Source organism: Penicillium soppii, assembly GCF_028829465.1.
Source record: "Penicillium soppii strain IBT 18220 chromosome Unknown utg000001l, whole genome shotgun sequence".
NCBI classification, from domain to species: Eukaryota; Fungi; Ascomycota; class Eurotiomycetes; order Eurotiales; family Aspergillaceae; genus Penicillium; species Penicillium soppii.
In genome coordinates this window covers 2785830-2813774 of record NW_026643231.1, presented here as the reverse complement: position 1 = coordinate 2813774, position 27945 = coordinate 2785830, and the positions used below count along the sequence as shown (strand labels likewise).

General features: G+C 46.8%; 6 protein-coding genes across 6 annotated transcripts; 4 read left to right on the top strand and 2 right to left on the bottom strand.

The window, feature by feature from the left end:
* Nucleotides 1-160: 160 nt before the first annotated feature.
* Nucleotides 161-2217, top strand: N7529_001068 (uncharacterized protein; the record flags this gene model as incomplete). The annotated part of the gene is made up of 7 exons (XM_057236599.1): nt 161-443; nt 514-617; nt 668-823; nt 872-980; nt 1264-1412; nt 1472-1523; nt 1583-2217. The coding sequence occupies 7 exons, from the start codon at nt 161-163 to the stop codon at nt 2215-2217; spliced, it is 1488 nt and encodes a 495-aa protein (XP_057103402.1).
* Nucleotides 2218-3108: 891 nt separating this feature from the next.
* Nucleotides 3109-3951, top strand: N7529_001067 (GPI anchored serine-threonine rich family protein; the record flags this gene model as incomplete). Its single annotated transcript, XM_057236598.1, has 3 exons — nt 3109-3368; nt 3440-3687; nt 3764-3951. The coding sequence occupies 3 exons, from the start codon at nt 3109-3111 to the stop codon at nt 3949-3951; spliced, it is 696 nt and encodes a 231-aa protein (XP_057103401.1).
* A 4668-nt stretch (nt 3952-8619) lies between these two features.
* Nucleotides 8620-19038, bottom strand: N7529_001066 (uncharacterized protein; the record flags this gene model as incomplete). The annotated part of the gene is made up of 3 exons (XM_057236597.1): nt 8620-8654; nt 8704-18544; nt 18601-19038. The coding sequence occupies 3 exons, from the start codon at nt 19036-19038 to the stop codon at nt 8620-8622; spliced, it is 10314 nt and encodes a 3437-aa protein (XP_057103400.1).
* Nucleotides 19039-20086: 1048 nt separating this feature from the next.
* On the top strand, nt 20087-20902 carry N7529_001065 (uncharacterized protein; the record flags this gene model as incomplete). Its single annotated transcript, XM_057236596.1, has 1 exon — nt 20087-20902. The coding sequence occupies one exon, from the start codon at nt 20087-20089 to the stop codon at nt 20900-20902; it is 816 nt and encodes a 271-aa protein (XP_057103399.1).
* Nucleotides 20903-22484: 1582 nt separating this feature from the next.
* Nucleotides 22485-24003, top strand: N7529_001064 (uncharacterized protein; the record flags this gene model as incomplete). The annotated part of the gene is made up of 4 exons (XM_057236595.1): nt 22485-22572; nt 22622-22867; nt 22923-23765; nt 23843-24003. The coding sequence occupies 4 exons, from the start codon at nt 22485-22487 to the stop codon at nt 24001-24003; spliced, it is 1338 nt and encodes a 445-aa protein (XP_057103398.1).
* Nucleotides 24004-24487: 484 nt separating this feature from the next.
* N7529_001063 (uncharacterized protein) lies at nt 24488-24913 on the bottom strand (the record flags this gene model as incomplete). The annotated part of the gene is made up of 1 exon (XM_057236594.1): nt 24488-24913. The coding sequence occupies one exon, from the start codon at nt 24911-24913 to the stop codon at nt 24488-24490; it is 426 nt and encodes a 141-aa protein (XP_057103397.1).
* Between the last annotated feature and the right edge of the window lie 3032 nt (nt 24914-27945).

The following is a 27945-nucleotide window of genomic DNA, read 5'->3' as shown; positions in this document are numbered from 1 at the left end:
TGTATTACACATACAGTACCATACACATCGGTACCTCATCGTAGATCATTTCCATCCAGCATATATGACATCGTCAATTAATTCAAGTCGCCTTTTCATTGCCTCCGACTCCATCCATTATTTGATCCTTCATTGATCTGTCATGCAAACGCCACCGACAATGTGGTGGTGGAAGATTTTGACAGTTGCTGCCATTGGGACAGTACATGCGGCATCCCGAGACCAATGGCTCGGTCGGTCGGTCTACCAAGTAGTCACCGATCGCTTCGCTCGATCCGATAACTCAACCACCGCTTCTTGTGATACAGGATTGGGAAAGTATTGCGGTGGGAGCTTACAGGGTATCATAAATAAGCTGGATTATATTCAGGAACTCGGCTTCGATGCAGTTTGGATCTCCCCCGTGCAAAGCCAGGAGTCAACTCGCACAGCGGATCTCTCAGGTATGCTCATCTGTCATCTTTACTGACAACGGATAAAGAATACAGAGAACTAAAGATTGATGGATGATAGCATACCATGGGTATTGGCCAAATGACCTGTATTCCATCAACTCCCATTTTGGCACTTCCGATGACCTCCAAGCTTTATCCGCAGCGTTGCACGCGCGTGGCATGGTGAGCCGCCGGCTGCGATGTCTACCCACAATACTAACATTTGAATATAGTACTTGATGCTGGACATTGTTGTTGGTGACATGGCCTGGGCTGGAAATGCCTCCACTGTTGACTACAGCAAGTTCAATCCATTCAATGATCAGAAGTATTTTCACGACTACAAGCTGCTTTCTGAGGACCCCACAAATAACACCTGTGTTCTGGATGTAAGTCAGCCATCGAGTGTTATGAAGGCATTACTAAGTCTCAATCAGTGCTGGATGGGAGACAACACCATATCGCTTCCAGATCTGCGAAACGAGGATCAGGAAGTCCAGCAGATTCTGGGCACCTGGGTTTCGCAGTTGGTTTCGAACTACTCAAGTATGTCTAGAAATTTTCTATCTCTCCAACTTAAATAATAACACTTATCTTTTGTAGTTGATGGCTTGCGAATCGACAGTGTATTGAACATCCCCCCGTCTTCTTCACCAATTTCAATAAATCAACGGGTGTTTTCACGATGGGCGAAGGGGCCACAAGAGACGCATCCGGTTACTGTTCTCTGCAACCCAGTCTAAACGGACTTTTGAATTATCCACTGTGAGTAGCGCCTCAAAATGAACAAAAGACTTGTTGACACGTTTTAGATACTATACCCTAACAGAGGCCTTCAACACGACCAATGGAGACTTAACCAGGGTCATACAGTCTGTCGACTACATCAGGAAATCTTGCGACGATGTACTTCCCTTGGGAACGTTCACATCGAATCAGGATGTCCCGCGCTTTGGCTCGTATACTTCAGACATATCGGTAAGTTGAACGCATCTTATTTTTTGTCAGCGCGTATTGACTTTGCCACTTCTGTATAGCTGGCGCGCAACATTCTCACATTCAATATACTCGCTGACGGTATCCCCATCCGTATGTTGCGCCCTCACAAATAGCAACTAAGGTCAAAGACACTGATAGAAACAATACAGTCTACTACGGGGAAGAACAGCACCTATCAGGTGGGTTCAATCCTGTCAACCGGGAGGCCCTATGGCTTACTAAATACTCGATGAACTCGACCTCGCTACCTTTGCTGGTCCAGTCGTTGAATCACATTCGATCCTATGCGAGCCGCGACGGAGGAAAATCCACGAAGTCGGGGAGCGACTATTTGTCGTACCTCTCATTGCCAATCTACAGCTCAACAAACATCTTGGCCATGCGCAAGGGATTTACCGGTAACCAGGTTGTGACTGTAGTGTCCAACCTGGGAGCCAAGCCAGCCACCAATGCCACCACCCTAATCACGCTTGGTTCAGACGGCACAGGGTTTTCATCCGGACAAAATGTGACCGAGCTCTTGTCTTGCAAAACATTTGTGACTGATTCCAGTGGCAATATCAGTGTGGACCTCAGCTTGGATGGAGGCCCGAGGGTGTACTATCCTACTGAAAGCTTGAACCGAAGCACTAATATTTGTGGAAATCACACCCAAACATCTGCAGCCTCGTCAGCAAGTCCAAGAACTTCCACTGGCGCGGGGATGTCCATGTTCGGCTTGTCCTGGGGGATAAGCCCATTGATAGTCACGGCTGCTTTGACCACGTCCTACATTTCCATCTAACTCTCTAGACCGCTATTCCTTCTGTTTCGATCATACTTCCTGTACTCCGCATTAGTTTTCAATTTTGTTTGTTTGGTTTCTGCAGTGATTTTACTATAGACGAGATACTCCGTATATTCAGTTCCATTGCTTTCATATAACATCTGGTGAATTACAAAGGAAAATAGGGGATATGTTGAGTCACTAGAAAGTCCTTACTTGGAGCAGAAGTCCGACAGTTAGTTTTGACTATTGGGCACAACACTGTGTGACGCGCGTACAGATCTAGCTCATGTGGTGAAAATTACCAGTCATTATCGGTACTGATTCACAGCTGTAAGTAACAATACAATATAACGACAATATGTTTCTAATTATGATACCCTCGATTTCCAAGCCTTGTCGGTGTACTTCGTGTTTACTGCATGTCTCATTTCTAAGCGAGTGCTGACATGGTTGTAGCCTTTAGTTAGAAGCTTAATTCTTTATTAGCAAAGTCCACAGGTCCCAATGCGTTTCGAAAAGTTGATTGGAAAGATAAGGTGCAATGCTTACTTTGATGGACCCGACGCAACAGAGCGGGTCGCTGATGCAGAGGTGAGCCTAGCAGTGCCCATTCGTTGTTCCACTACGTGGACACTAGAATGACCCCTCGGCTTTATCAGTATCTCCACAAGAGGCTCAGCTCATGTAAGGGATCGTATTCTGCCCAAGTGCTTCTGTGCAAGGCGTGCACTATCTCGTATTCTCAATGCGCTAGGCTTCAGATGAACCATACTGATTTCTGTAAATAGATCTTTCAACGACCTAGTTTCCAAGCTATCGACCAGATATATATAGCCTTTTCTTGAGAAACAGCCGGACATTCCCCCAGCACACTCTCTAGTAATTCCATAATTCCATTCAGTCAAAATGCGTTGCTCATTCACCATCACCGCTATGAGCCTCCTATCATCGGCTTTGGCAATCACCATCACCACTCCGTCCTCATCCACGGTGTGGGATTTTTCCACTCCCAAAACCATCAAATTCACTAGCAAGTCTAGTGATCCTTCGGTAATCAGCATCATCCTTCGAAGTCAGGATGGCTCCTTCCAGACCAAATTGGGGGACAACGTCAAGACCTCTGAGGGCGAATACACGACCCAGCCTAACCCTAGCATTTCCAACGGGTATGTAGAAGATGAAGATAGAGTTGGGTGAACATAAAAAACAACACTAATACCATTCTGTCGTTGGTTAGAAATGGCTACGAGATAGAGATCATCGATTCTGCTGGCCAGCTCGCCCTCAGTGACGTTTTCACTGTCGAGAAGGGCGCTTCTGATGATGGTACTACATCCTCCTCTTCAACCACCTCCTTTTCTTCCACCACCACCACCACCACCTCCTCCTCCACTTCCTCTTTCATAACATCTACTGCGACCACTTCCACGTCGCCTACCTCTACCCTTCCATCCTCGATATCTTCAACACCCGCGTCGTCGACTAGTCCTCTGTCTTCTTCAGGCATGCAACTCCACACAATGTTCCAAGGCGATTATACTAATACTCCCTTTTACCACAGGCACCACCACCACCTCATCTGCTACATCTTCATCCACGACCACGTCTTCCACCTCTTCCGACAGTTCATCCACCGGTGCCACCGCCACCTCTCCACTCTCGACTGGTGCTGCATCATCTCAATTCAGCGCTCCCAAGGGAGTTATGGCTTTACTCGGTGCTGCTTTCGCGCTATTCAACGTACAGTAGTAGAATTAGTAGTAATAGACTTCATTTACCTTGACCCCTTGTAAAATTGACCACAAGCCACCACTCCTTAGACTAGGTGCGAATTTGTATTTTGGTCTAGTGGTGAAAATTAACTCGTAACGCAGTATGCAGGATACAACAACTACTTAAGTATATATCTCCATAGATGTATGTGTATGTCCCACTTCCTGTAAACTAATTGAAGGCTGCAAACTAGAACAGTAAATATTTATCCTAAGATTACAGCGGCTGGGGTAAATGTGTTTTGCTTTTTAATTCAAGCTTCAGAATGCCTTGCTTTATACTCATACCTAAGTAGAGTTTAAAATACATATATAAATGACTATGGCAGACGCCCTAATAAGAAAAGTGGTTAAGTGTTGAAAGAATTACAGCTGTCAACCTTGGAAAGCTTTTCCTACTATATGGTCTTATATCTTCATCACCAGTGTCATTGCGAAGGACAAAGCTTATAGACTCGATCCTAAATAATGTATCTCTAGGTAGGGGCAAAAGGAGATATAAAAAGAGAAGTAAATCATTATTGAGTAGAGTGGTCTGGAACAGGGCATCTTCAGGCATCAGATCCTGCTTTTGACAACAAGGATAAAATAAAAGTGAGAAGACCTCAAAGAAAAGTTCCAAAATTCCAATAATGATAATAAAACGATAAAACAAAAGAAACAAAAGAAATCAAAGCTACCGCTGGGTTTTTGAGTTGCCGGCGCTGTCTTCATGCTCGTGTTTGTGTTTCTTTTTCTCTTTTTTTGGTCCGGTGTATTTATTTATTTCTTGGTTTCTTTTTGGTTGTTGTCTTTTGGTAAACTTTTGTTTTGATCTTGATTGTATTATTATCATTGTGATCCTCATCATGATCATCTAGAATTTTCTTTGCTGGGTTTTCTTTTTGGATTTCCCTTTTTAACTTATTCCGTGATTCTTTTCTAGACTAATCAGAGCGGACGTTTACTCTTGGTATCAAGTTTAAAATTCCTGATATCTCTTTTTCCCTCTTAGCGCCCCTCTTTTTCGAGCGTAGACTTGTTCACCTAGGGAAAGTATAAGTGGGCTTCAGTTAATATAGAATATATATAATAAGGTTTACCAAATTCCATGGCTGTAGTAAGGATTTTTGGAGGAATCATGAACTTTACCCGTGGACGTATACGTTTCACGGAGTAAGTACCCTTCCTTATATTTTCATCTTGCACTCATCGCCTGTACAATATGAGAGCACATAATACAGTTCATTTTCGCAGTTAATGACGATTGATTTGGAGGCTATAATTGACTTTTGGAAACTTCATCTAAATAGGTAAGGGGTAGGTAGGTAGGTGGTTGGCAGACTGATTCTATTACACCCGGTCGACACCAGTATCGGTCCAAGAATAAGATTGTAAAAAAAAAAGCAAAAACATACAACAGTGAGGATTCGCTGGTGGTCACCCACCCAACTACTAACTCACCGGCGTGTGGCTTAAGTACGGCTGAGCGGACGGGAAGCCCTGTTTTCCACACCCTATGGTCGTATGTGCTTGAAATTGCAGTACATAGAATTATACAGAGCGTAGTCGTATATGTCATTTCAAAGTTTTCTAATGGTCGAAGGTTGAGTGCATAAGCGCACAAATAAGCAGACACTGCTATATCCGTCAAAATGCACCCAAATCAATTACATCAAGGGAACTACTGCGGTTGATATGAATATCTTTTTTCCCCAACGTTTCCATCAGCTTTGCTTTCTTCACTGTCTTTCATTATCTTTTGGACTTGCTTCATTTGCTCCTGTAGGTCTATATCTATCTAGGCCTCCTCACACAAGCGTGAGAATAATAGGGTCCTTGGTCCCAAATGCTGATCCTAGCTTGTTTATCAACACGTGTACGAATCAAAAGCAGAATATTTTGACCATTCCATCCACTTTTCTGTCGACGACTCCTTGTGACCCTGTATATAATGAATAGTTTCTCACTATTTTGCCTTTGGTAGCTTATATTGTATACTCTAGCATCCATTTGCTCCTCGGTACGAAACCTGGACGGGGTCACTGTCCTCTGATTTGAAAAAAGGTATTCCAGGAGTTCTGATAGTGGTAATCGTTCCAAGTTTGCAGATCGGGCTTACATATATTCGCCAAGCAATTACTTGGGTTCATTTCAGCCTTACGGACTTGGTGCCATAATCTGCAGGCATCACTATCACTATGTTGTTGTGGGGCCACATTCCCGATTAGGTATTATAGTTCCTACCTCAAACAACAACATCACCTTCCAAAGTCTCAGCAACTGAGCGTAAATTTCTGTAATACTGACTAGGAACTTCCCATCCTCCACAAAACTGAGCTCAAAAAAAGCAGACAAGCAACAAAATTATATATAAGAAAGACGTAACAAAGGAAAGGGTAAAGGTCTAGATCAGACCGTTGCTCAGACCTTTCCGGCCCACTTGGCCAAGAGATCAAAATGGCTAGATTGTGGGTCATGAAGGTCGAAAATTGTAGTCTAAGATACAAAATTTATCTTTTTCTATTGGTTTGGGAATTTTCAAAGTGTATCTATACAAAAAGAAGCAAAAAACAAAAAAGGGGTGACTAATCATTTAAGAGCGTCGAACTGGGGGCCAACCAGACAAGCACATCTACAGTGGGAAAGCACCGCAAGCAGTGTCCCAGTGACTGAAGCCACTCGGCAAGGCTGAGGATTCTGTCAAAAAGGTATCCTTTGCGACAAATTATCTGGACACATCCTTACGTTAGTATATAACAGGATTACATACACATATACATACAGATGGAGGTACATACCAAGATTTAGGTACGTGCAGGCGTACGGCCCACTCGTAGTCTGGAGTATTGGCCCTAAAGCAACCGTAGATCATTCTACTTTTATTAGATCTCGGATGCATATTGTCGTGAAAGATGACTCGGTCATTAATGTTCCGATCTGGCTCTTGTTAAGGGGTGACACACATTTTATTCGCTGAAAGGGTTCAGGACTTCGCTCGCATTTCTCCTTGCTACTCTTCCTTTCTTCCCCTCTCTTGACTAGTTCTTGGGTTGAAATTCACTTGTTTCCTGGATTTTATATGGCCCGTCGCAATTAATACATGGCTCGTGATGTTTGATGCCTGCTGATCAATTTGCTATTGTCATACATACATGATTGTACGCAACATCCGGTTCCTATGTTGATGCGTCGCTTTAGCAGCAATATTTTCGGGCATCAAAGATCATCCTAATCATTAGATCAAGGCCCTCTCTAAGAACAAGTCTCTATACACCAAAAGACCAAATGCACTCCGTTATTCTCGGCTATTGTATTACTTTACCCGATCGACAAATTGACAGGCTCTATCCTGCAAGCGCTACTTAGTCTCCTCCATTGTCCGCACCACGTATATAAGCTACTTCGGATCTTGCCATCTAGTCAAGAATAAATCAATATAGTGCTAAGCGATTGCTAAGTTGCTAAGGAAATCATTCTAGCGGAATAACCTAAAGTTGTTCCTAGAAAATTTATTAAACATGAGTCTCTATCTCTAGTATCACTCCTTTCAAGTAGTAACAGAAACCCTATCGTGACCTGACTGCACATCAAAATCGTTAGTATTAGCCGGAACAAATTCTGGAAGGTGTACATAATTCAAATTATAATGCCTTATGTCTTTCTATCTCTACTCACAGCTCTTTTCACATCTCTTTCCACTTCTGTCTACTATGTTCCCTGCTATAGTAATTCAAGTGCTTTTAATTATCTTCGACTTAAGTCAGGCTTCTTCAGGCAGCAATCCCAGGGATAATTCAACCCTACCCCTGGCCGCTGTGCACTTTCGTAGCTGTATGACTGCCCGAACTTCGCTTCAATTCCCGCTATCACCCCTCTACCCCCTCAGGCATTCGCTCAGTTTCTCATAACCTAACTGCATTATCAATTTCGGTTCTTCAAACCGATGATTCTACAGCCATATTTTCAACAGACTAGGCGCTGTCACCGAGGAACTTCAAACTACGCTATCTATCATCTTCGGATATCTTTTTTATGCCGTATACGTCGCCATTAGAGGTTGCAGCAACAGTTGCAGCTGCTAAAGTCAGATCGCAGATAACGCGGAGATCTCATGATCGATACCCCTGGCTTTTCATCTCACCAATAAGCAAAGCGGATGTGCGCCCTGTTGTGCAATGCTTGCTCGAGGTATTATTGTGTTCCCTTGATGGCAATGTAAATACTAATAAGGCGTCAAAGGATAACGAAAAATTAAAGTCAATTTCTAACGAAACCGGCATCATCTTCCACGAAGACCCGTGGCGTGCTGTGGTGGATTACTATCCTGTCGTTTGGACAAAAAGGGCGGGGAAGCTTGAGTCCCCATTTCCTGGAAAATACTTGGTGATTGTTGGTTTGGAGTACATGGACCATAATAACGGATTTCCAAACATAAAACAAGGCTCATTGTCGACTGGAGATTATGTTGTCGTTTCCGGCGATAGTGAAATGCAGTTGACCGAACAAGGAGGGGGTACATCTCTGTTTATTCTGCTGAGCCTGAATTGATACTATGGTCTATTCTTGAAAATTGACTCATCTGTCTTGAAGCAGCAAGTTTTTGTATTTTATCTATACTTCTACTTCCGCATGTCTCGTGTATTTCGAGTGAGTAAAACTCAATTCACCGTAATCGCGCGCAGTTATTGACGCCGAGACCTGTTAAACGCCGCCATGTTCCCTACCTTAGTCGAACCTGGCGAATTACATTCTCCAGGACTGTGCGCTGTAGATAAGAATCCAATATCTACAAGAGTCTGCACATTCCTTTTGATCACCTCGGGACGAAGACTTTCGGCGCCCTCAGGTTTGTGAAGCCCAAACCCTTGTTGCGAATCTTGCACAATGGCCAGCAAGGGACGGAAAAGGTCGTCGGATTCTAAAAAGCTCTCTGCGGCCTCTTTCCATGGTTCTGGCTTCATGGGCTTGAGTTTGGTGCCTGTTGTTTCCTGGACTATTTCCCAAAATTGAGAAACAGTGCTTCCAGTTTCAATATTCACAACGGATGGGGTGGTCTCGTGTTGCTGCGTGGTCTCAAATGCTGATTTCAGAATAGTCGTTGCCACCTCTTCCGCGTCGGCCACAGAGAGCCACAAATTCCCTTCTTCCATAGGATAGGATCCCATTCTGAGGCATACTTGAACAAGTTTCCATTGAAAATCGTCAATATTTGGAATACCTTCCTTCTCAGTACCGATGATAAGACCCGGTCGGACGATTGAAACGTGGTTCTTGGAATGGCGGCTTGCATACATGGACACAAGCTCTTCGGCGACGAACTTGGTCTGGCTATATCCATTGGACCGCTGGAGAACTTCCATGAAGCTCTTTATGTCCTGTGTTGGGGCTCGTTGCAGTCCTCCGGAGATGAATGTGAAGCTGCCCGGTTGGTCCCATTGATCGAGAGCGGCTAACAAGTCGACGGTGGAATCAACGTTTACGGGCTTCAGGGACTGGTACGGGGCTTGCCAATGAACGGCTGCACCATTGTGGACAATGGCAGTGATTCTGTCCTCTGGTCGGACACCGACATTGCAAAGCATGCGCCATTTTTCGGGCTGAAGACCTAAACGTGGGGCGGACAAATCTCCTGACACGCATTCAATGCGGCCAAGGTAGGAAGACGACCACCACTGGGCCAAAGTCGCGGTGGATACAACACGTTTCAGCGCTTCTTCCGCGGTAGGTGCTCGCACATGAGCAACCACTTTATCCACTGAAGGATCATCGAGCAATTGGCGCAATGTTTGCGAACCTAGTAGTCCGGTGGCGCCAGTCAAGAAAACCCTCTTTCGAAGACACAGTGATCTGGAATGCTGGTTAAACTGATGATAGATATTCTTTATTTCTCTCGACAGATCGACCACTGGCAGTGAAACCTCTGCGCCACCGTTTGTTCCCTGTTGACAACTTGAAATCATCTCAGCCAGTCCAGTAACTGTCAGCCTGGGATCATAAAGGGTGGCCACCGCAACTTTAACATTGAATTCGTTGCGAATGAATGTCACAAGAATGATCAGTTGAATGGAGTCCAAGCCCAACATAGACAGGGGGAAATCCCGATCGATGAGCCCGGTTCCAGTTTCGCTCTGGACACGGGAGAGTATCTTTTTATTCAAACACAGAGCTGTGACGTTGGTCGGGTCAATCATTTGGAAGTCAGAAGTTGGTTCGTGGAGTTCAATGACAGTTGCGCTCGCACTAGGACTTCGAAGTTCAGCTTGTAACCGCTGGCGATTGAGTTTAGCTGACAAGGAAGTGGGCATGGACGCCCACATCTGATAACGTGTTGGGATCATATAGCGAGGCAGTGTTTCACCCAGCTGGATTTTGATGTCCGATACACTCTTGATGGTGGGAAGCGCTCCCAGCAATGGTAAGAGACCAGCCGGGTCCTTGGCATTCGATTTCTTCCATATCTCGTCACCACAGAAGATGATAGCCACTAGATCCTGTGACTTGCTGGTTTTCGACTGAAGGAGTTCCACCGCTGAGCCAGTAGCAAGAGGAAATAGCTGGGCGAGATGATATTCGATCTCTGCGATCTCTACACGCTGTCCTCGAATCTTCACCTGCGTATCTTTGCGGCCTTGGAAGATGAGCGACCCATCTTCATCATATCGAACCAGATCACCTGTCTTGTAGAACCGTGTTTGCATCGAGGCAGCTGGCGGTGCTCTCGCCCAGCGAGGAGGATGGACAAAGCTAGCTGCAGTCTTCTCCGGGTTGTTGAGATAGCCAGATCCAACAATAGGACCTTCTACCAGGAGTTCTCCGACCGCACCAATAGGCGCCAATCGTTCGTGGTCGGTGGGATCAACAATCCAAAGCCAACATCCAGCTCCCACTCCAATATTAGACGGGTCGGAGTTCACCGTGAGTTCAGTCCGCACAGTCGAATTTGGGCAGCATTCCGCAGGACCGTATGCCTGAATAAGGTGTACCTTACTGGCCCAAATGTCGATAATGTCTCGGTTGAGGGGCTCTCCACTGACAACAACTGTCTTCAAAGATGGCACTTCTTCCGGGCGGACAGTTCGAAGCATTGAAGGTGTGATTTCGATGAAGTTGGCTCGCAGCCGACTAATCGCTTCGGCCAGATTTCCGGTTCGGTCAAGGCTTGATGGGACACAGACACAACCTCCAGTAATCAGTGGGTCCAACATGTCCGTGATACTCACATCAAAAGCGTATGATGCAAAGGAGAAGCCCCTCGTGTTCGGGCCGACGCCCATCGCGCGAGAATATGCTATGGCCATTGAGCTGAATGCGCGATGGGAAATCACAATTCCCTTGGGCTGGCCAGTGGAGCCAGAAGTGAAGACCACATAGAGAGAATCGTCTGGTGTTACAGTTGACCTTTGTACCGGTTTGTCTAGGACGCAAATCTGTCGTTTTTTCCATGATGCGCCATCTCCATCGACGGTGATAATGGCGACTGGTGCCAGCAGGGCCGCACGTGAGGCCATGCTTTTGGAGCTCAATATCACAGATGGCCCGACAAGCTGGCAAATTTCACGAAGCCGCTGGGTTGGGTGTCCGGAATCCAACAGTAAAAAGGCTCTTCCAGCCTTCATCACTGCCAGAACAGCAACGGATGTCCATTTGGACGGTTCAAAGTATATTGGCACAATTGTCTTTTGATCCAGCTCTAGAGAGAGGAGCTCGGTCTCCAGTAGAGATGAGAAGCGATCCAGTTGCTCGTATGATAGGTCACCATCCCAGGCACAAATTGCTGGGGCTTTCGGGGACTTAACTACACTGCGTTGGATAAGCTCATGGACGCAGGAATTCTCTTCGACAACTGGTGGCGACTTCTCACTCCATGCCTGTAGCTGCGCTAGATCGGATACACTAATGGAGGGGATGTCCGAGATAAGCGCCCGCCACGTTGCAGTCAGATGTGTGAGCAGGTGAGCGAAATGGGCCAGAATGCGCCGCATCATAGTCGTTGTAATCAAGCTTTCATCAAACTCTGCTTGCAGCATAACTGAATCTGGCATTGGTGTACAGGTGACTGTAAGCGGGTAGGTGTCAAAAGTGCCACGAGGCATCTTATTCTGAACCTGTGAAAACAGTGGGTTGGCCGGTACAAGATCTTCCCCTGGAGCTTGTATGACCAGCAAATTTCGGAACCTACAGGCCTCTGAGTTGACGATTTGGTCGATGCGCTGTAATCCTGTCTGTTCAAATGGAACCATCCGTGCTCTGCTGGACTGCACTTTTTCAAGAGCTTCTTGGACGGTCCAATCAGGATCATGGCGGACTCGGAATGGAACCGTCGCAATCGTTGGACCGGAAATCTGATCGATATCCTTCAGCATGGCCGCCCGTCCGCTGACAACAGTTCCGAATACCACATCTCTCTCCCCTGTAAAGTGCGACACAACCATCCCCCAGGCTAGGTGGATTACGGACGCCAATGGAGCTCCCACCCTCGGATCGAATCGGAAGGGGAATTCATGGTCCAAGGATTGGGATGCTTGTAGAATATAACCATCTTCAGGGACCGCCGGGAAGGCAGTCGAGGTGGCATCCTTCAGCTCTCCATTCCAAAAGTCTACGAGTTCCTGGTGTTTGGTGGTGGCGAGGGACAAGCAATGGTCAACAAAGGGACTATACAGTCTTAGGTTCAGTGTCGTTCCGTTGTATGCCTCTTCAAGCTGAGTGAGGATAGACTTGATAGAAACGTCGTCGTAAATGGCATGATGGAGTGTCAGAACAACTTGGGCGTGCTGAAGATCTTCGCTATCCTGAGGGTGGAGAATTCGAATGTTGAACAGCGGCGCCCCTGGTCGAACCAACAGTTCATCTGTAGAACTCCACGAAATTGGGCCGCGAGCAACGACTTGGAAGAATTGGCCGTCGACGCCAACAGAAGTGATCCGGGTGCGGAGGATGGGATTCGCTTGATAAACTGAGTTCCATGCGTCTTGGAATCGAACCGTATTCATACCCTCAGAAAGCTCAAGGACAAGCCTCCACACATAGGCTTCGGGCTGGTGCATTGTAAGGGCGAATAGTCCTTCTTGCATTGGGGTACAAGGGTAGATGTCTTCGATCTGCTCTGCAACAAGGCCGCATTGCTCCATGGTTTCCTGGACAATATATTCGTAGTTTTTCCATGAGGAAATCAATGAAAACGGCGCCAGTCCACCATCAGAGCTGTCAACGTATGCATTATCATCAATTGCGGAAGTTGACCGTTTCGTTACCAGGGTCACAAGGGCAGACAGCCGTGGGTTGGTTAGAATGTCGACCATTCCTAGATTCAGGCCTGCTCGTCGAGCCTGAGCGGCCATGGCCATGGCACTGATCGAATCTCCACCGAGATGGAAAAAATTATCGTCCATGCCAATATCGGTTGAGTCCAAGTGGAGGATTTCGCTCATCAGGCTATAGAGCTTGTGCTCCAACGGTGTTGAGGGTAGAGTCTTCGCATGGGTGCTGGCGGTGCGGTACGCATCCAGTTGCTTCCGGGAGATTAATGAAGCCTTCTCCTTCAGAAGGCGCCGATTGGCTTTACCGTTGGGGGTCAGTGGCAGGTACCCCAACAGGATAAAAACAGTCGGAACCATATGACGCGGAAGTGTATTCCGAAGAGCTAATTCTGTTTGAGTCACTTCAGCTTGGTACTGCGCGTTCGGTGTTGGGAAAAGGCTTGATTGAGTATCTTCTGTGGCAAATCGCTCGTGACTTTTGATGAATGCGACCAGCATTGGAGTTTTGAGATGTGATGGCGTGATAATATCAACCACAGTATCTGCCGCACTCGAGATATTTTGTGCAACCTGATACTCGATCTCTCCAAGTTCGATTCTCTGGCCCCGGAGTTTGATTTGCTGATCTTTACGACCGACAATTTCGATGGAACCATCATTTTTTGAACTGTAGCGTGCCAGGTCGCCCGTTTGGTATAGTCTACCAGCTGCTTCATTTTCAGATCGCAGAGCGCGCAGCCACTGGGGATATGGAATGAAGGGAGATGACTCGGAATTATCTGGGTGTCCAATATACCCTCGACCCACGATTGGCCCTTCAAACAACACCTCACCAATAGACCCAATCGGTGCCAGCTGATCCGAGTTGTCTGGAACTACTAACCAGCACGCAGCAGCCACTGTATGTCCAACGTTGGACGGGTTGCTGCCTTTCTGCACTTTGGTCTGCAGTATACCGTATACCGAGCACTCAGCAGGGCCATAAAGATTGATCAATCGCAGTCGCTCTGACCATGTGTCGATATCGACTTGTTTTGCACCCTCACCACCAAGCACCAAAGACTTTAGTTTTGGAACAGACTCGGGATCAAGTGTCCGGGCCACGGAAGGGGTAAGGAATGTCCAGTTGGCATCTAGTTCATTTATCGTCTTGGCGAGATCATCCCGACTCGCTGTCTCATTTGGTACACACACGCATCCTCCCCAAATCAAAGTGAAAATGTAATCTGCAACTGCCACGTCAAAAGCATGAGACGCAAATTGGAAAACGCGAGATTTTTGATTTAATTGGAATTCGGGTCCAGTGAAGATTGCGTTTGTAGTAACCGCTGCGTGTTCGAGGATGATTCCTTTTGGCTTTCCAGTCGAACCAGATGTGAAGACGGCGCAAAGCGCATTTTTACCATGCACTGTCTGAATAGGCCGGCCGTTTGTGCGACCTGAGAGCTTGGCCATTTGCTTACCATCCTGTGTGCCAACTGGGACGACGTGATGGCAGCCCAATTGATGCGCGGTATGAACCTGGCCTTCGGAACAGATAACCACAGATGCCTCGCTGTCTTGACAGATGACCCGAAGGCGTTCAGTCGGGTGTGAAGTATCCAGAAGGATGAAAGCACCGCCAGATTTCAGAACTGCTAAAATGGAAACGGCGACCCATTTTGACTTTTCAATGCACAGTGGCACAAATGTATCCGGTCGGACACCATTCTCGGCTAACGTTATGGCAAATGTTGAGGACAGTTTGTCGAGCTCACTGTACGAGAATGATCCGTCCCAAGCATCGATCGCGATTGCCTCTGGCTGTGTGAAACCATGTTGCTTGATCAAGTCGACGACCCCTTGTGTACTCGGCGATGGTGGCCGACTGTTCCACACTCGAAGTTGCTCGAGATCCTCAGCGTCGATTCCATCGATGTTCCTTATCGATTGCTCTGGTGACAGATTCACCTGCGCGAGAAGGTGCGCAAAAAGCTTCAAAAGCCTCTTCAGCTGAGCCTCCGCTATGACCGTGCCATCAAAGATTGCCTCCAGACTAACGGACTCACCGTTCGGAGCTGGTGTGCAAAGCAATGTCAAGGCATACGTGTCCAGTATGGGACGACCATTGCCGATGGGGGAGCTCCGAAGAATACCATCCACTGGCTGCAGTAGATTTTGTTGGATAACGAGCAGACTCTGGAATTGGCACGCTCGCTCGGCCTCCTCTCCTAACTTTCTGATATTCTGTAGACCATACTGCTCGAATGGCAGCGTCGCAACCAAGCGGTCTTGGAGGGCCTGGAGTTCATCCTGGATGGAGACCGTTGATCTCAGTTGCATCCGAAGCGGAATAGTTGCAATAGTGGGGCCGGCTACCTTGTCAATGCCAGACACGGGGGCACCACGACCAGAAACTGTCAGACCAAAAACGACATCATTCGAAGCCGTGTACCGTGCAATCGTCAAGGCCCATGCGAGTCCAATTCGGTTAGACAAGGTAATGCCATTATTACCGTTAGTGTTAGGGGGAAGCAAAACATCAAGTTGCTCTGAACGTGTGGCGGTGGGAATATATGCTGGGTTGGGCAAAGGCGGAAACGCGTCGGCGTCTAGACCAGAAAACTCAGCTGTCCAATGATGTGCTGCGCTTTTGTTGGATCTTGCCACATAGTTGACAAAAGGACTGAATGGACGATGCGACAGAGACTGTCCATTATAGGCGGCGTTTACTTGTTCCAGTAGCAACGGAATTGTCCAAGCATCGTAAACGCAATGATGCACAGTAAAAACACAGACATTCGGCTGCCCCGATTCTCCTCGGATAAATGCCAGCCGCGCAAGCTGATGACCCATTTGCATCGGCAGAGCTTTGTCTTGCTGCAAATATTCGTCCAACCCATGGTCGAGTATCTTGAAGTCAAATGATCCACGAACGACCACTTGGAAAGTCCCCCCATAGGGCCGCTGGATGATACGAGTCCGCAAAGGGGGATTTGCATTGAACACTGCCTTCCACGCCTCTTTCAATGTGGTCAGGCACACGTCATTCTGGATCTCATAGACTCGTTGTGATATGTAAGTGCCCGGCCACAGTGTGGTTAAAGCAATAAGTCCTGCCTGCATCGGTGTGGTCGGATACATGTCCTTTATCTGGGATTCTGACAATGAACAATCATTCATGCACAATCTGAGAAGTTCCTGGTGTTCATCTTCTCCTGAAATCAAGTTAAAAGGCTCGCTGCTGTATTTAAACTGCTCCGAGGTCCTGCCACCAACCAATCGCGCCTGAGCGCAGAGTGTTGGATGAAGAAAAATCTCGCTGAAGTTCAGAAGAGTACTAGTATCTTGTGAGAGCGCAGCTAGTTTCATGGCCGCGAAAGAATTGCCCCCACGTCGAAAGAAATTGTCGTTTCTGCCAATACTAGACGCGCCGACATTCAGAACCTGAGACCACAGCTCTTGGAGGCTCAGTTCCTCCTTATTTTGCACTACTTCGAATGCACTGTTGTTCGACCCAGTACACCAAGCAGCCTCTTCTGGTGTCATGTCGGATACAATCTGGCGCAGTCTCTTGCGATCCGTTTTACCGGACGGGTTGAGTGGAATGCGCGATAACGGGATGAGGAGCGTCGGTATCATCGATCGCGGTACCTCATCTTGTTCTAACCTCGACCCAAGCTCTTCCAAGTAGACAGGAGCTTGATCCAAGGGCCCTAGGATTATGTCTCCGTTTGCTTGCGGAGAGGTATGGCCAAATCCCAAAAACACAGTCAATTTGAGATTTTCTTCCAACGAACTCAAATCGACCACCACATCCTGAATACCCGCGTCAGACATATCAGTGATACATCTACGGACGTGTCGCTCAACTTCGTCTAGCTCCACACGCTGGCCGTGAAGTTTCACTGCATTGTCTCTCCGACACAGGAAACGAAGAGAGCCATCGTCGTTATACTGGGCCAAATCACCAGTCTTGTACAGTCTTGTGCGGTATCCAGGAGGGCGCAACCTTCTTAGCCACGCAGTGTCACGGAGGAATGCTTTTGCAGTTTTGACTTGGTCCGTGTATCCTCGAGCGATTGCAGGCCCTTCAACGATCAGCTCGCCAACTGCGCCCACTGGGACGAGCTTGTCATGATCCTCCAGGTCGACTAGCCATATTGCTTTGCCGACTCGGTGCCCCATATTCATTCGATCCTCATCAAGTCTAGGATTCTTTCTCACGCTGGATATGCTTACACTCTCCGCTTGGCCATAAGCATAAATGAGATTTACCTTCTCAGACCAAATAGTGAGACTTGTGATAGACATCGGTTCACCGGTAAAGACCAGAGTCTTGAGGTCGCGAACCTTGGTCGGATTGATTAAGGCAGCCACAGATGGGGTGAGATTGGCCCAATTGACTTGATGTTCTGTCATAAACGACTCCAGGTTGTTCAGGCGGTCTTTCTCGGATGGCACACAGATGCACGCTCCAAAGATAAGCGTGAGCAGGACATCACGATGGGCGACAAGGAAAGCAAAGCTGGAGAATTGAAGAACCCGAGCATTGCTATCAAGACATATGGAATTCGCCGTAGCCAGTCCCCAGCTATGGAAGGCTCCATGTTCAACGATGATGGCTTTCGGCTTTCCGGTGGAACCGGAGGTGAAGACTCCGTAGAGAGCATTGTGAGGTTTTGCAAGGTCGGCTGGTTTATGCTGGGTCTTGCATAAGGACTTCCGCATAAACTTGGAATGTTCACCAAAGGTTACAACGGAACTAGAGAGGCTCTTGGCGGTTGGTGTCAAGCTCTCGCTGGCCACAATGATGGTTACTTTAAGCTCATCGCAGATGTTTTGCATCCGATCCTGTGTATAAGCCGGTTCAAGGAGGACATATGCCCCACCTGCCTTGATAACACCTAGGATAGAGACAATGAGCCATTTGGACTTTTCGAAGCACAAGGCCACGAAATGGTCCGGACCAACCCCTAAATCTATCAAATGATCTGCGAGGTTTGAAGAGAGACGGTCCAGATCGCCGTAGGTGAGCTTTCCGTCCCACGCACTGACTGCCAATTTCTGTGGACTCTTCGAGCTCCATCGTGAGATTGCTTCGTGGACACATTCATCCTTCCAAAGGGGCTCGATCGAATTCCATTTCTGAAGAAATTGCACGTCACTTTCGCCACACATATCGATTTCGCTCAGAGCAGCAAATGGTTGTTCAATGATCGTCTTTGCGACAAGGGTTACCGCAGCCGCCATGCCTTTGGCTTGCAGTTCGCCAACACTTGGCTTCCAGTAGCGCATGACTGCTTGCACACTGTCAGCACGATGCTCGATAATTACAAAAATGCGAATCTAAGCGACTGTTAGTTCATGGTCGTCATCTGTGACAATAAATTCAATGCACCCACCTTCGTTGTATCAAATTGCTGAAAAAGCTGCGAGAGATCCGTGGACCCTGTTTGCCAACACAAAAGTGTGTCACACCTCTCAAGGTCATGATTCCGCACTTCACGACTCCAGTTTTGCGTCTTCGTGTCTTTCAGCAGATTAATGGCTGAGATATCTTGCGCCATCTCAAGGTGGCACACATCCTCATTCCAACTCTGCTGGCTTCCAGTAGGTCCTGGGAAAAAGCACCGAAAGCTAATATCATTTGAGCCAGTATAGGTCCTCAGCACAGCACCCCAGATAAATCGCAGCAGATGAGGTAGTGGAACGCAGCTCTTGTCACAAAACGTGGTCAACTCTGGTAACTCGATTGGGATATGCTCCAGTTCATTGGTATTGATATGCTGTGACTCGCCCGAAGCCTTTGGGGGCAAGGCATGGTCGACTTGTATTCCCATGATGATAATAATACTCGTTGGTTATGCACTATGGACTCAAAAATCAAGAAATAGTGCTCAATTTAGGATGAATCATGGGAGTCCAATCGGCTTTATAAAGTCGCTTCGGGAATATCAGCATTAAATGATCTTCCTACCTAGTACCTGCAACTACGATTTTTCATGCAGCTAGAGAAGAAAAAATGATCTCTCAGTTTAATGACGTTACAGTCAGGGCTGTAGGCAGAAGAGAACCTACAACATCATCACATATTTCGCCCAGCCAGCCCCTGAACTAGAAAAGGCTTTGCCGGAAAAAGCAAAAAGAAAAACAAGACACTTGTCTGGAGCTACTCCGCTAGGGGTTCAATGTATTGAATGAGGATCCAGCTCAGTTTCCCGCATACAGTGAAGCACATGAAATTAGGTGAGGAGTGGCGGGATTCTAACTTTCCTAAGGCTGAAGTCTCCGTTCATTGTGACAATTTTTGATCGTCTTCTAATTTGAGATTGTCTGACTCCCAAAAGTACTACATCGTAATAGTACACCAATCAGGATACATCGAGCTGGGAGCTATTGAAATGTTCGGCTCGCCAACCCCAGCCCTCTCTGACCCGCCGGAGGTAGATGCATGATTCGACGGCATAATAAATCTTTTGCATCAAGAGACACTACATCAAGACGCCTTGCTCGTGGCGAGAACCGGTCGAATTCGTTTGTTACACCGACTTTTCCAATATTTAGCTCCCTAAATACGTCGTCGAATGATCTCTCAGGTAGCTCAGCTCAAGGTTTCCAAGCCACAAATGACCTATTTTGAGTACATAAATGTACATAGCTTTCACTATCACCTAGGAGACACTTTCTTTCTTAGTAGTCGCTAGCAACATCATTTTTCAAAATGCAAGTTCTACGAGTGCAGCTGAACAATATCTACCAGACTGTTAGAAAGTCACATCCCCAGGCTCGTAAGAAGATATCAGAGTTGTGAGAAGAAGTACTGTGCTAATCGTCTCAGATGTACTTTCACCTCGAGGATCTCGATGCATATCTTCGGATAATTCTCTAATGAGCATCCCCGAGCTAGACGCCCGAAGTCTGATATCAGCCAAAGACAAAGCTCATGTCCGTCAGGTACACGATCATCTGAGGAACCACGGTGCTTTGAAGGTGAAGCTAGGCTTCCTAGATCCCGATAGCGACTACCTTCGCCAGATAGTGCTCGGTCTTCATGAACACCATGGGCATGGTCTACCATCCACCCACAGCTCGACGCGGGGCTGGTTCTGGGACGTTCGTCCCCAGCCAGAAACGATTCAACACAGAGCCATCTCGGAAACGATGGGCGATTTCCCTTGGCACACAGACAGTTGCTACGAAACTGCGCCTGCAAAATTCTTTGCTCTACATGTTCTCCAGCACGATCGTTGTGGGGGTGGAACACTATCCCTTCTCAACGTTGAGCGGCTGCTACGCTCCATCTCACCTTGGGCAAAGCAAGCCCTATCCGAACCGGAGTTCCGCATTGCGGTCCCGCCAGAGTTCAGCAAGGGCGACCAGCGCTCTTTCATTGGAAGATTGCTGAGCACGGATGAACAGGGTCAGCATGGGCGCCTGCGGTTTCGAGACGATCTTCTCACCCCCTTGACTCCCCGTGCAAATGCTGCATATTGTGAGTTGATGCATACATTTGCCCAACAGAAGAAAACGCAAGTTCAAAATTTGACATCCGAGCTCCTCCCTCGAGGCTCAATCATCCTGATGGATAATGGCCGGTGGTTACATTCGAGGAATCATGTTCGTGACGCGGGACGCCATTTGCGCAGAGTGAGGTGGGATGCAAGGCCATTTCAGAAGCCCCTCAGTCTTCTTGCTCAAGTTTAGACGAAGTGCAAATTGAATTGGAGGCAGAGCCCATTCCATTGCGGATTAGTGATCAGTGTTCGAAATCAAAAGTTCAATTATGCCTGGTCATAGGCTTTATGCAACAAGGTGCTTTATATTTGATGTAAAGGGTCATTGTGTTTTTCTAGATTAAGTCAAAAAAAATTTCCGAGAACTAACAGATTACAATTGCAAAAGAACGCCTAGACTAAATATTTCCAGAATCTGCAATTGGAGAACGCGGGCGAGCCTTGTCTGTGACATAATGTGAGACTGAAGCTGCAAATAGTATTATTGCGGGCGCCTACATGGGAACTCTAGCACTACTCAACAAAGAAATACAAATGTACCCAAAGATCTCATAGTTAGCGCGCGATGTAAGAAAATAGTTTGAATATAGTGTCAATTAGCGTCATGCAGGTATGTGCAGCTGCATATTTGGACGGAGTGAAGACATCGTTGATTTTATGAGTCGAACATGTAGGCATGATGCAAAAGTACTTGATCATCAGAAAAAAAAAATAGGAAACAATCTGTCACAATGTGCAGTGGTGTGTGGCGGCCAGCGGTCATTGGAAAGCATTTCTCGGGTATTGATGCCTGAAGAAGCTCCATTCTTAGAGTTCTCTATATCATGTATCGTAATACACCTTCGCAATAATGACAAATGAGAAGAGTCCAAACCGAAATTACAATCTCCACAAAGTGGCAAAGTGGAACTTGGACAGATCAAGGCTCGATCTTAGGGAGATTCCCCAGAATCGAGATAGAATTCAATCGATCGAATTAATGCAACATCGGTATCCACTCTTGTGTAACAACCAAAAGCGAAGACCCCGGCAACCTTGAGACCACCAAGGTTTGTGTCACGTTACAAAGATCTTAAAATTTGCATATGTACTCTGTGCTCCCTACCGCGGATCTACAATATCATCCCGTTCATTCGGTTCCACAGGCCCACAATAGCATATCGACCCTGAATCTGGAGCTCGCACGGCCCCTATTTGGTCCCTGGCCGGTATTTGTCACCCTTGCTACCGCGCCGTAACACCACTAAAGGCGGGATGAAATAGTGGAGCCGCTACGCCACACGATCTATCAGCCCCGAGCGTGCCGACATGAAATAGTAGAGACAGCTGGGACATGGAAAGAAAAGAAGTGGGGCTTATTTTCAGAGTCACTCGGTCGTATAATCATGCTCAACGCGATTCATACTATTGGTCGCTAAGAATGAGGATGTCAATAGTAAATTTGAAACATTCAGCCAGTCTTGCGATCAGACATACGCAGTAAAATCGATGGTAATTGCTTTTGCTGGTGCAAGATGTTGGGTTTCATTCGTTATGAGCAAGGGTGCTAAGAAAGATCTGCAATGCATTCAGAGCTCCAAAGTATTGAGCTATTTGTCTTGTCAGGCCAATTATACTCCGTTGTATGGCACGCTCTAGAGGATGGCGTCACAGGGTAACAATTACATTGCTTTTCTTTTTTTTTCAGCCTGGGGTTTCTTGTCATTCTGTTTTTTTCATCCCAGACACTTCCATCAATTACTGGGCCATCATCTCAACCTTAGCCATCAAAGATGGCACTCGAAAGTAGGCCTCTAGGCCATCGCTGGCGCTCCTCAAGGATCTTCATTCTATTTGTTGTGATTCTTGCTCTATTCTGCGGTGAGATCCCAAGCAGCTATTCTTTCTTCTTTTCTAACGATCCCTACAGAAACCTTTCTCTATAGCTTTCCTGTGCCGATATTGAGCTACATGATCGAAGACCGCCTACACATTGATCCTTCCCAAACTCAGAATATCACCACAGCATTGCTTAGTTTGCATGGTTTTATAGCACTTATATCCGCCCCCATTATTGCCCACTTTGCAGACAAATCCTCGGATCGAAAATCTCCACTCTTGATAAGTCTGGCAGGATGTTTTGTTGGAACAGTCCTGATAAGTTTGACTCCTTCAGGTATTCGCTACCCTCGACGCTGTTTCCTCGATTCACACTAACCATAGAAATATAGTACCGGCGCTCTTCGCAGGACGCATTATACAGGGTATCGCGGGGTCTGCTACATGGATTGTGGGATCTGCCACAATGACCGACCATGTAGAAGTAGGTAATCTTGGGAAGCTCTATGGGCTTTCTATGTCCTTTGTGAGTGCCGGCGTTGTTGCGGGTCCTGCAATTGCCGGTACCGTCTTGGAGCTGGCGGGATACTGGCCTGCATGGTCTGTCGCCTTGGGCCTCCTTGCCCTTGATATCATAATGCGGTTTATCATGATTGAAACCCCCAAGTCGTCGTCCACTGATCACGATTCCCCCACCATCGAGCCATCGGATACCGCTGCATCCAATTCAGAGACATCTCCTCTACTGGCTCATGACGCTCTCACTCATCAACCTAACACGTTGGATTCCATTGCTGAGACACATGACGAGCATACCCAGAAAGGCGGTTTCTACCGAATCATGCTTTCGGATGCCCGCGTCATTAGCGGTATTTCGAGTACTATCCTCAGCTCTTCCATCCTGGCCAGCTTTGACGCAACACTTACTCTTCACCTACGTGATGCCTTCGGTTGGGGAAGTATGGCTGCCGGGATGATGTTTTTATCCCTGCAGCTACCATCGATATGCATAGGCTCTTTAGCCGGATGGCTGCGGGATCGAGTTGGATTACGTTATCCCACTGCAATCGGATGGGCTCTATTCGCTCCTATAATGTGGCTTCTCGGCGTGCCTGGGTCAGACAAATCCCCATTTGGCTCTACAATAAATGAAGAGGGGTTGTTCATTTTTGCTGTTATTGCCTTCGGCGTGGTTACCCCGTTTGTACGTGGAGCCGGCTATCTACAGCTTTCTAGTAAGGATCCCACGTCTCCTATACACTCCACCTACTAATGGTTATTTGAATTGTAGTTGTACTAAATGATTTTCAAGCTAAAGACCCTGAAATATTTGGCCAACATGGGGGTAGTAACCGCGTCTTTGCCTTGCAAGATATAGCACTCAGCCTAGGGCTAATGATCGGACCATTGATCTCCGGATCCTTGACCCAAGCTGTTGGTTACTACTGGATGAGCTGTACTCTCGGTAAGTGACCTTGCCATCCGCTTTGTTCGACCTGCTAACGGTACAACCTATAGCCATGCTATGCATTGCTTCATCTATCGCTTCTATAAACTGTCTGAGTTCCAAACTTGTGACCAAAAGTAAAAGTGATAGCAAGTGAACCTGATTTCGTTGGGATTCTGGGGATCGCAGTGTACAAAACAGTCTTCATTGCAAGTTATCGAAACAATTTGCTTTACCTTCTTCTATTCTTTGATTTTCAGGCTTGAAAAGGACTCGGAGTTGCTACACTGTATCAAGCAGCGAATACTTCTCGCGGGACCTCATTTTAAAGCCTTGGCTACCGCTAAACGCCACAATTCTCTGCGCGATACATTATATTTTGGAAATATTCAAAGGTCAACTCAACGCAGCTCATAAAATTCTCGCAGATCGTTCAATCAACTATACATTAGGATGATATTTCCCATAGAGAAAAATAAGTCAGGTTCTGGTACCGAATTGCACTGTATTCTAGCAGCCACCTCCACCACCTCCAGAGTCTCCTCCGCTACTACCCCCTGAATCACCGCTGCTACTTCCTCCAGAAAAGCCTCCACCGCCAGAATCGCTGCTGCTTGAATGACCGCCTGAATGGCCGCCCGAATGATCACCGCCCCCGCCCCCAGGATGGTAATGGTGATGGTGATGGCTACTGGTCCCAGCACCTGAATCGTAGTTGCCACTCCCAGCCGCGGTCCCGTAGTAGTAATTGGTACTACTTGCAGTGGTGGATGGTGCAACCCTGGCCGATGTGGTAGACCAAGGAATGTATGTTGGCTTGTAAGCAGCGGCAGCGGCTAGTTGTTTCTTGCGCTCATCTTGTTGTCGTTTAACCACTATGGCTTCTGCCTCCTTCCTTTTTCTGGCTTCTTTGGACCGAAAGAGATTGAGAAACATCTTTCAGTGTTAAGATATGAACTAGTCAAGCACTGACCTGATAGGTAAATGAGACTTTATTTGCACCACTGAGAACTTAAAATATATTTGCGTAAGCAAGCGATACAATTATATCACCTATACAGTTCTGTTGGGGATGCTTCTATTCTCAAACCAGTCAGTCCATAGTTCTATGACAGGTTCAAGTAAGACTCACGGTACTGGATTTCAAGGTTAGTGCGACAATTATCAATACGCAAAAAAATTGGTGAAAGTAGTCTATTATATAGATTAATCATCACGAAAATTTGCCTCATTTGGTTGAAATAGTATCTCTCGGTATGGCCTCGGGCGGCGGGGCACCACAGCCTACGGATTATCTATCGCGTAGGCAGCAACGCGATTGTTTCTTAGCGGATCAAAGCCCAATTTTCCTCGCATTATCCGACCCTTTAAGGCCGCTTACGGATAAGCATAGCCCTGGCGAAGTTATAACATTGAAACAGAGCCTCTATTGGGGGCTGAGCTCTGTGACCAAATACAAAAATAGATGCTCTCGTGTTCTGGTTTGGAAGAACAATGATTCAACTCTTTCACCACTTGTCGATTTCATTCTCATGTGCAAAATTATTGTCCGCCCGCGGGCGGCTCGTCGCGTGATTTGCTCTCCGATACGAATTTTTTAAAAAGAAATTAGGCTCTCGAGATGATTTTCGAAATATCTAGCTCAAAACTCTTAGTCCTAGTTTGTCTCAGTGTATAGGTGATAGGTTCGAATGAAAATACCCTGCCTAGGGGTAGGTAGATACATTACATTCACTACTATTCCAAAAGAAGATGCGACACTAGATTCATTCTAATTGCCAATTCGTATTAAATCTAGATAATGTTCCCTAACCCTGCAGCAACAACTTGGACGAGAAAAGGAATTCCATGAAATGGACTAGAAAGAGCTCTCACAAATTTAATACCAAATGTGAACATCCATCTTCTGCTTCAGACCTCTCTCTCCCGCCCAATAAGCCCAGTAAAAGCGAGCCCGTCCCGACCAAATTGCGTATCAAATTCCGTTATAGCAGTGTCATACACTAACTCAGCATCCCCCTCCCGAATATGTGACTGTTTTTATAGTTTGATTCTATACTTCGGGATCTGCATCTCGGCTTATATACGTATGGAGAAGCTTAGTCCGGATTGCCATTTAGGGTCTAAGTGACGTCATAATCGGAGTTAGGGGTCCAGATGTGCTATAGTTCAACCTCTCAATCTCAATACGACAATTCCGATAGAAATGGTCCCAACTGCTATAGAATAATTCATTCGCCTACGAGTGTCCATCGTTCGACTGACAGGAGACCAAACTTGTCCGAAAATTCACAAAAGTCCTTTCGGGTACATTTTCCACACGGCAGACCCTCAAGCAAAAGGAATACGTGACATCTACGGAAATATAGCGACAGTCGTAAATATTACGCTCGATTGTTACATTCATTTGCGTCTTCCTTAATGCTCTAATGTTGTTGTAGTATTGCAGCAATATGGCATTCGTTTGAGCTGCTTTCAACCCTTTCAGATACTAACGTATTTAACTACCGAGCCGCCATAACCCCCGAGTCGCCACCCCAGCCTAACCCATTGAATTTAAATGCATTTATCTCAACCAAAACGCCATCAATTTTATTCAACTAAGAAATGGTCTATCTGGGCATGTCTCTCTCCTATGCCCTGGCAACCTGCATATTCCACACCCCCTGGGGGGCCGCGTCCGCGGTCGAATAGCCGGTTCCCCCGCTATGTGAGGGCCAGGGGGAGGTGGTTCAATTACTCCCTCTGCCTGCATATTTAATGTTGAGGTATCTAAAACTGAGAGGCCCTCGGCCGAGGGTATATACCTTCGAGAACTAGTCCGCTTCTGCTTCTTTTTCTCGTTTTCGGCTCGTAACCCGCGTACTTCTTTCTCCAGAAAAGCACTCGATTGCATCTGAATTTGGCAGGCCTTTAGAACATGGTTTATCGCATTATTAAGTGGGCTCGGAGGACTCCGGGATCTCGTATGAAGCAATGCTTTGATTGATGTAGCCTGCTTTAGTAATTGTGTACAGTTCGAAGGCGTTTTTGGTTCCCACTCGCTCTCTTGACTTGAGAGGGGGGTCGGGGTTCGAAGGCGAATACTGAGCTTTGTAATTACTCGATCAGGTGAAAAGGGTACTAGACCAGCTGCTCCGAAGCTATTGATAATAGTATCGGATTTGAATGTCTCGGAGCGGGCGGAAGGGTAGGCTTCGAGGAAATCAAGTTTGTCGATATGGTTACTCCCATTCCGCATTTTGGTTTCAACAAGCCGACCGTACGAACGTTTTAGCACCGCAAAACAACCAATATCGAGCGGCTGTAAAAGGTGGGATGAGTGCGGAGGCATGCAGATTGGGATAATGTCGTTTTCTTCGCAGATCTTATCGAAGTTCGGGGTTAAATGACTTCCGTGGCCATCGAGTATTAAAAGTCGATATCGACCCTTTACCCTTAAAGAAGTCGATGGAATGAAAAGCTTTTTAAGCCATCGAAGTCCAATTTCATCAGACGTCCATCCATTCGGACTAATCTCAAATCGCCAGTCATCGGGAAGGTTATCGAACCATCCCTCAATATAGATTCTACCTTTAAAAATCACAGTCGGAGGAAGTACCCATCCCGAAGCATTTATACACTCAATCGTAGTTACCCACTCGCGATTTCCAGGCTGTAGAAGCGATCGCCGACCATAGTATTCACTCCTTGTAATAACCCTCGCGGTTGACGTTAATCCCATCGCGAAACCAGTCTCGTCGAAGTTATAAACGTCGTCGGGGTTGATCCCATATTGGATAATAGTTTGTTGGACGAGAGTAAACCACTCCCCGATGATTTTTGGATCTTCGCATTTTGCACGCTCATAATTATAGCGCCTCGAGAATCTACTCGATAATTCGGGATGCCTTTTCACATACTTTGTAACCCAATTCTCACCGACCGAAGGAGCCGGGGTTATTCCGCGTGATTCGAGTAAAAGATTC